At 52.1% G+C, this 8,461-nt stretch overlaps 1 protein-coding gene across 1 annotated transcript; it reads right to left on the bottom strand.

Moving 5' to 3' along the window:
• Positions 1-782: 782 nt before the first annotated feature.
• Positions 783-7,725, bottom strand: tspan13b (tetraspanin 13b). Its single transcript, XM_018754367.2, has 6 exons — positions 7,241-7,725; positions 4,316-4,483; positions 3,552-3,632; positions 2,790-2,903; positions 2,476-2,586; positions 783-1,663 (listed from the first exon to the last, which is right to left on the bottom strand). The coding sequence occupies exons 1-6, from the start codon at positions 7,301-7,303 to the stop codon at positions 1,589-1,591; spliced, it is 612 nt and encodes a 203-aa protein (XP_018609883.1). The 5' UTR covers positions 7,304-7,725; the 3' UTR covers positions 783-1,588.
• Between the last annotated feature and the right edge of the window lie 736 nt (positions 7,726-8,461).

The following is an 8,461-nucleotide window of genomic DNA, read 5'->3' on the forward strand; positions in this document are numbered from 1 at the left end:
CATCTCCCTCCACAAAAAGGGGTTTAATTGGTTCAAATCACACCGTGCTTTCGTTTAGTCCACCGAAATACTGTACACACGAAAAATGTACTGTTGTGAAAGAAGCGAAATTGTAAAGAACGACAGTGCGATGTGGTCTGAATACAGAACGTCTGTCCGCACGTGAACCTAATGCTCCCTCTCAAGAATTTATTTATTATCCGTTCATTTTTCCTTCAAAGCGACTTACGGCACGACGCTGCTTACAGTGATTTTCCCCATCTCTCCAGCTTGGTGTTTTTTTTCCTGTAAAAATTCAGGGAAAGTACCTTGATCAAGGGTACTGCAGGGGCTGGTAGAATTGGAACCCGAGTCCTTCGAGTGCAGGGGGTCGGGGGGGGCGGCTGATGGTGCGGTGGGTTTGCGGTTAGAGCCCTGCTTGGGGTATCTAGCGACAGACCGGCATCCCGTCCAGGGTGTCTCCCCTCTCCCTTCGGCCCCGCGAGCCGTGTTTCCGGGATAGGCTCCGGCTCACCGCGACCCCGCTTGGGACAAGGGGGTGTTGACGACGGATGGTCGGTCGGTCGATCCTTCGAGAGCAACGCTTTTCTAGGCGATACACTAATGCTGATCTTCGTCCAGGTGCAGGACACAGATTTTAACTTCCAGTTTGACTAAACCTCCTTGGATGAACTTCCAGAATCCCCCGATCCCTCAGTCCACACAACATTTTTCCCGAAAAGGCGCGTCGCCTCGACAACGGCAGCGTGAACAAAAGAGTGAAAGCGGGCAGCGCTCACGAGACAAGCGGTGTATCAAACCCTTTATTTGTGATTTACAAACGTTACGGGTGTGCGGTTCACAGAACCGTCGGCCGTTGTGGCACACACTCCAGTAAAGGACCCATGCAGGGAAAGGCTGAGCACACACTTTGCAGGGGAAGAGGACACACACACACACACACACACACACACACACACACACACCACAGACTGTCTCCCCAAACACCGTGAGACCGATTTGCTGCAGTGACCATAAATTAAGAGAAAATCAGAGCAAACGACCAAAATGTGAGCGCCGAGCCGCTCTGGCCCTCACACCGCTTACTGCGCACACGCACACAATCCTCCAGCGCCAGCAACTCCAAGCGCACCGCTTACGCGCTACGTGTAACGCACACGGAAAGTTCGATGCGAATGTATATGCACAATTACGAACATACGCACACAGTCCAACGCCGAGGAGCAAGAGGGCGCTTTAGTACGCCGCCGGGAGCACTTCACTTATTGTGTTGGACACACACACACACACACACACACACACACACACACACACACTCAGTCGAGCACGCACATTCAGATGTTAGGGTTAGGGTTTCATGTGAAAGCTCACAGCCAGGTTATTAATAAGTCGAGACATGTATTGGTGTCGTACGGGGTTCAAGTGTCCACCGGGGGGCGCCGGAGTACACGCACGCGCACACGACACCGTTCCGACGAAGACCGGCAGATCGTCTTCGCTCACAAACACGCAGCAACGTTCTGAAGTCCCAAGCAGAGCAGCGTCTTCCTTCCTCCGTTTTTTTTCCCCCATTCGCGGGCGAAGCGCGTTAGAGGAAAGCGCTGGGGTTCGCACGAGGGTCCTTCTGGTTTCTGTACCTGTAGGTGAGCCACACGCCCAGAATCTGAAACGAACACAAACAAACAAACACACAGCAGCGCTCAGACCCCGGTATGTCCTCGTATGGCCCGTTCGTCGCTTATCCAGGGAACCGCTCGTGACACGCGTCTTCCGGCACATTCTCCATCGTGTGCGTTCCCTGCATGCGGAAATCCGCCATCGGAGCTACTGGATGCTGAACATGGTATGTGGACATTCATTTCCGATAACTGAGTTACTACATCAGGTTCTGGTTACTCCTTGCAAAATCTGGATGGATGTGTGCGTGTGTGTCGGGGGGGGGGGGGGATATACTGTACAATTGTACTGTACTGTACAATTCCAAACCATGACTTACCCCGCTGAGCTGTGGACGCAAGGAGGAACAAAGCAAGTAAACCAGCAAGTAAAGCCCAGTCCCCCGACCCTTTGCGTTTACTCCGGTAAAAACGCATTCACTGGTTTTCCTGCATGTACCCACTGCTGATTGTATTCGAGGTTAAAACCGCTGACTCTGCCTTTGGCAGGTGTGTGTGTGTTAGTGGACAGCAGTGATTTCAGAACGCCACACTAATACATATGACAAGACATACTAATGTGCACTTTTACCTTGTTTACATGGGTTTTGTTTTACGCTGATCACCTTATTCACCGACTAATTAATAACCCAATTAAGAATCTCATTATAAACTTCCTTCATAACGCCTGCATAGAGTCGCTCCCGTGTCTTTCAGTCACTTGAAGCTCCTGAGAAGAGAGACATTATTATTTATGCACTGTTTCTGCGCCCGCCGCACTGTCTGTACTCTGCGATGTCGACTTGTTCGCCGCCCCCACCTCGGTGAAGCTGAAGAAGAGGCCGACCCCTCCCACGAAGCGCAGCACCTCGCCGGCGTGCTCCTGGATCTTGGCCGCGCACGACTCGCAGGCGTGGTTCGAGAAGCAGACCTGCGGGCGGAAGAGCGGGAGGAGTGGAGTCGCCGCCTGCATTTTGCGCGGCGGCTCGTCTCTCGAGCAGGAGGAGGGCGGCTGGGAGGGACGCCGCCGCCGTGGCCACGAGACGAGGCCGACCCGCACGACTGGGTAACCCCACCCGAGCGGGAACCGGTAACGTGGCCCGGTGGGGCGACGCGCGGGACGCGACGTCTTACCGCGTCACAGGCGTCCGCGTAGCTGACGGCGTAGAATCCGCAGCAGTCGAGGCTCTTCTCCACGTCCCTCTGCGTGCTCTGAGAGTTGTTCCAGCCCACCTCCAGCAGGTGGTCCTACGTGGAGGACACAGGGCGCTGACATGGGACTCGACTCCAAAAAAAGATCCCAGGTTCAAGGGACCCCCGCTTTTGCACAGATCGGCACGGCACCTCATCTTTACCGTGTCAGTGAGCGGTTAGATACATATTTAGCAAAAGCTTCCTTCTAAGAGGCTAAATAAACACACAATCCCTTTCGAGTGAGCGAAATGCACGGATACAGCAGCGTTATGTGTATATAGGAGCACGGGAGTGGAGTTTCTGCAGACATCAGGTGGATCGGGGCGGTCAGACAAGGTGCAGCCGGAATAAATCAGCGCCTTTGACTCGAAAGCCTGCGTGTGTAAATAAAGAGAAGAGCCTGCTGAGGAGCATGGCATCGAGCGCGCGTGCGCACACACACACAAAACACACAAGCGTGGACTGTGGAGCACCTCCGTGGCCCCCAGTGGGGCGGCTCCTGCCCGGCGCTGGCTCCTCAGTCACGCTTTTTAATTTGCTTTCTTATTAACCCAGTTTGAATAGTGGAGACAGAAACAGTACGGCGCTGAATGTCACGTCCGATTAAAATTTCTCTGATGAGAGACGGAAAAAAAAAAGTGAAGCGCCATGTTTGAGCGGAACAATACGACACGTTGCCAACGCGGAAGCATCTGCTCGTACCTGCTGCTCCTTGGTGATGGCGAGAGAGGCGCAGGACACGGAGAACTGCACCACGAACACCATGAAGAGCACGATCATGTACTGGATCAGCGGTTAAGGCACCACCGCGCAGCCGTGCTGCAGAGATGAGAAGAGCAGGAGCTGCTCCGTGCTGAGGGAGACGAGGACACTTACTGTGGACACGCTGTGGGTCACAGACTCCAGAACAGTTTCGGTACAAATTATATTTATCAATCAATGCCTTCATGTCAAACTATGTGATGCAGACGTGAGATCTGATTAAAGCGACTTACAACGTTAAGCCGTTTACAGTTATTTACCCATTTTTACAGTTGGGTAATTTTACCGGAGCAATTCAGGGTAAGTTCCTTGCTCAAGGGTACTGCAGCTGGAGGCAGGAGTTGACCCTGTGACCTTTGGGTCTAACCACGGCTGTCACTTGAACTCGCAACCTCCAAGTCTGGGGGGAAACACTAACCACTGCGCCCCCTGCTGAACGTGAAACCACCAAGGGGCACTGCAACCGACAGATGTTGGCATCTCATGGGTTCCCATCTAACATTCAGCGTTAAATGACTATAAAAAGCACCGGAGTAGCAACTTCTGCCCGTTCACCTTTTTTTAAAGATCTTGACAGAGTTACGTGAAATGATTTTGCGACGTACAAGCCTGCGGTCCGGTTTGTGTACGGCGGGAGCGGAAGGTTCTGCTCCGGTTAAGGAGCCCACGGGAAAGAACATCCCTTCTCCGCCAGCAAAGGATACGAAGAAGAGCAGCACCTGATGGTGCTTCACAGCTCCGATGAGGCCCACGAGCGCCACGAAGAAGAGGAAGACGCCCACGCCGATGACCCCGCCCACTACCTGGAAGCTGGAGACCAGCCCGAACCACTTGCCCCAGGCGGCGATGCCGATCATCAGCAGGCTCACCATCTGGGAGAGGGGCGGGACAAACAGCAGGCTAAGCATTACTTCCTGTCCGTGTTTCATGATGTATTTTCAGGCTAATTCTATATAATATCACACGTTCATGGGAGCACTGGTGGGGGGGGGGTGCGGTGGTGCAGTGGGTTGGACCGGGTCCTGCTTTCCGGTGGGTCTGGGGTTCGAGTCCCGCTTGGGGTGCCTTGCGACGGACTGGGGTCCCGTCCTAGGTGTGTCCCCTCCCCCTCCAGCCTTACGCCCCGTGTTGCCGGGTTAGGCTCCTGCTCCCCGCGACCCCGAATGGAACAAGCAGTTCAGAAAATGTGTGTGTGTGTGTGTGTGTGTGTGTGTGTGTGTGTGTGTGTGTGTGTGTGTGAGAAAGGTGGGAGCATTCGGAAAATGTTTACAAATGTGCTGATTCCTCCATCTATTAGTTACCAGAAACCACTTGTCCACTCCAGGGATGTAGTGGTCCAGATTCTAACCCTGAAGAATATATCCTGGATGGGATACCAGTCCAATCACACACACACACACACACACACACACTGTCTGAAACCACTTGTCCCAAGCAGGGTCGTGGTGAACCAGAGCCTAACAGGGCACAAGGCTGGAAGGGGAGGAGAGAGGAGGGGACACACCCAGGACAGGACGCCAGTCCATCGCAAGGCACCCCAAGTGGGACTCAAACCCCAGACCCACCGGAGACCAGGACCCGCTTCAACCCACTGCGCCACCACGCCCCCCTCTACACACACAAAGGGCAATTTAGAATCACTAACAGCTGAAACACATGTCTTTGGACTGTGGGAGGAAACCAGAGCACCCGGAGGAATCGCACACAAACATGGGGAGGACATGCACAGACTGACCATTTACACATGCAGCCATTCAAGAAAAATCGTAATATTTGAGTGGAAATAAAAGCCAGCTTGATGTTGTGGATTTTACAAACTGGTGCGATACAGTAAATGAGGAACGATGTAAGAACGGAGTAGAGAAGGGCCGAGCGTGTGGACGTGATCTACATGAACCATTAGCTCGTTCTACTCACTAAGGCACTGCTATCTATTCCAAAATGTGGAACGTGCCAGTCCTGCCCAGATTTTCTCAGAGGCAATAACAAGTGTTGGACGGCACTGCGGAACTGTCGGTACATTTTTACTGAAGTGGCTCAAGTGATTTTATTAAATTGTTCAATTACTCAAAAAGACACGAGCTCTCGAGGGTGTGCTGAGAATAAAAAGCATGACTTTGAGTGGTGCAACGTATCCCGTTAGGACCGCACTTTGTCACCCCGCACACGCTGAACCGACCGATCGCTCCAATTACACCAATCCCATAGCGCCCCGGGGTTCCATGCGCCAGGTGGGCTTTTCACTCTACAGGTATCGTGTTACACCCGTACCGCTCGTGCTGCCCATTTGTCGTCGGAGCCGCTCCCGAGACAGCCGTTTTGGTGTGTACAGTCAAGCAGCGGTTCACACCAAGTACCGCATTTCTTCTCCTTATTTTGGAGGGGGGGCTGCATGCTGGCACAGCAGATCGACATGCGTTTCACAGTGACTGTTGACTTGAAATGGCCTGAAGTGTGTGTGTGTGTGTGTGTGTGTGTGTGTGTGTGTGTGTGTGTGTGTGTGTGTGTGTGAGATTGCTCTGTGATGGACTGGGCTGGCACCCCACCCAAGGATTCCCCCACCTCACGCTTCCAGGAGAGACTCTGGACCGCCATAAACCTCCACTGCACTAGTGCTTATTGATAACGGATGGGTGGATGGATGAGTATCTTCAAGCTTTCCTCAAAATACACCGTTCATCATTAAAAACACAGCCTGCGCCCTTTAAATATCTGTCACTGTGTTGAGCCAACATTTGTAAGCCATCCGTGACTCACGCGTTGGCGCTGCCCATAACCCCATTAGTACACCAGATATCAGAGGTCACACTTCAGTTACCAGAGCCAGCGCCGAACATCAAGGCCCCGTCATCCTTCTCACCGCCGTTCCGCCGAAAACACACTTTTCCGTGACCATTAGACACTCAACTCCAGTGTGTTATCACAGGTACAACAGATCAAATCAGAGATCCACCCAAAGTCGACTGACAGCGATAGATCCGGTGTTTCCACAGCTTTTTTTTTTTTGTGTGTGTTATGTAAGGGCGACGCCTCCTCCCTGGGAGGCCCACGGAGCCGGTAAAACACTGTATCGCACCAGCCTGATGAAAATGGGATTGCTACATTGTAACCATGTACTGTACATCCCCATTACATCACCACCATGAAACAGCATGCAGAGACAGAAGACACACCTTGCAACCAGTCATCATCATCATCATCATCATCATTAGTGACACAGGCGTCAGTCGATCGGGCATCTCCGCACTTCATATTTATTAAATAAATAAATGGAAAGAACAGCAGGGACTAAATCGATGAGATGCGGACACCGTTGGCGTTGCTGGAAACGGTTCCACACCACCGGTGCCTCTGACCCACTTTCCGTGCAGCTCGGAACCCGGAGCGGAGGTGCGCGCGACGGTCCGCTCCGGTTTCAGCCGCTGAATGACATCCTCAATAATTCATAATTCATCATAGCATCACCGCCTATTGTCTCTAACGGCCTCCTTTTTCCCGCAGTCAGTGTCCACTGCTTCGGTTTTTCCTTCACAAAAACACCCGCCGACTCCCCTGACCAGTGTGTGTGGTTACAATGAATGACATTTTGATGATTTTCTAGAAAACACACACAGATCAGATGTACTTACAACATAGAGGATATTGAGGGCGCAGAGGGAGTTCTTTGAGCAGGAAAAGCCGATGCACGCCATGCTGGTGGCTCCGCTCGAGAATAATAAAAAAGAACAATAAAGAATAATAAAAAAGAACAGAATTGCAGGATGTTTTTATTGATGTATAACAGGACTCGTCCCGCACACGGAGCGGCTGCCGAGTAACACGCCCAGCGCGAGGATGCGAGAGGGGCGGTGCTGCTCTAAAAGAGGCGGGGCAAAGGGCGGGTCATGTGGCCGCCGCGTCGCGATGATTGGTCAAGATGGTGCATACGTCATTTTTATGTAAATCAATGCAGGGGGCAAGTAGCGCGTCAGAAACACCCCGTCTTGCGAATCGCGTGAGGCGCCGTGACGTCGCGCTCCAGGTGGAACAGGTGCAGATCAAAGTGCAAAATCCATCATTTTTATGGCGTCTCCTTCCTTTTTTAGACGTTTTCATATCTGGTTGTTTTTCAGAACTGAGGAATTAAACTGCAACGTTTGCAGAATAAACGTTTTCTTGTGGGAAACCCAACACGAACGCCGCAGACACAGGAGATCCGGCGTTAACTCAATAATAAAAAATATTGTAGTGTTTTAATTTAATAATTTTAATCAAATCAAATGTAATAAAAAACCCAGGTTATCTCTTTGCTCTCCCAGCTGAGGGAATTTCTTTGTTTTGGAGATTCTAGTCAACCAGCCCTCGGCAAGCTCTCAGTGACTAACTGACGCATTAAAATAATCACTTTAAAAATAGGAAATATAGATGCTGCTGACAAACTAAATTGGCAAAATCCAAGAGACATTACATACATACCTTTATCGGTTCCTGCCTTTATTGTGCATTCGGTGTCGACTTACGTTCTCCTTGCTTGTTTATAACCCTAAGCCCCACTCACATTCCACCGGAAGTCATTCATGATTTATTGCCCTAGAAAGAGGATCCAGTCCCGGTTCCAGCACTGGGCCGTCCGCCCCAGACCCCCGCGGCCCCAAAACAAAGCCGAGGGACGCGGCGCCGGAGACGTGACAATGAGTCTCTCTATTCCACGGCAGCCAGCGGAAGAGGCGCTTGCTGGGGCATTGAAGGGCGATGAAAGCCTTGGGCCGCACCGAAAACTGGCAGCAGGCAGGCCAGGGAGCCAGACTGGTCCGACTCGGGGAGAACTGTCTGGAACCTGGCTTGAGTTGGGCGACGTCGTTCCGGGTCCC

This window comes from Scleropages formosus, chromosome 23 (assembly GCF_900964775.1).
Source record: "Scleropages formosus chromosome 23, fSclFor1.1, whole genome shotgun sequence".
Classification (NCBI taxonomy): domain Eukaryota; kingdom Metazoa; phylum Chordata; class Actinopteri; order Osteoglossiformes; family Osteoglossidae; genus Scleropages; species Scleropages formosus.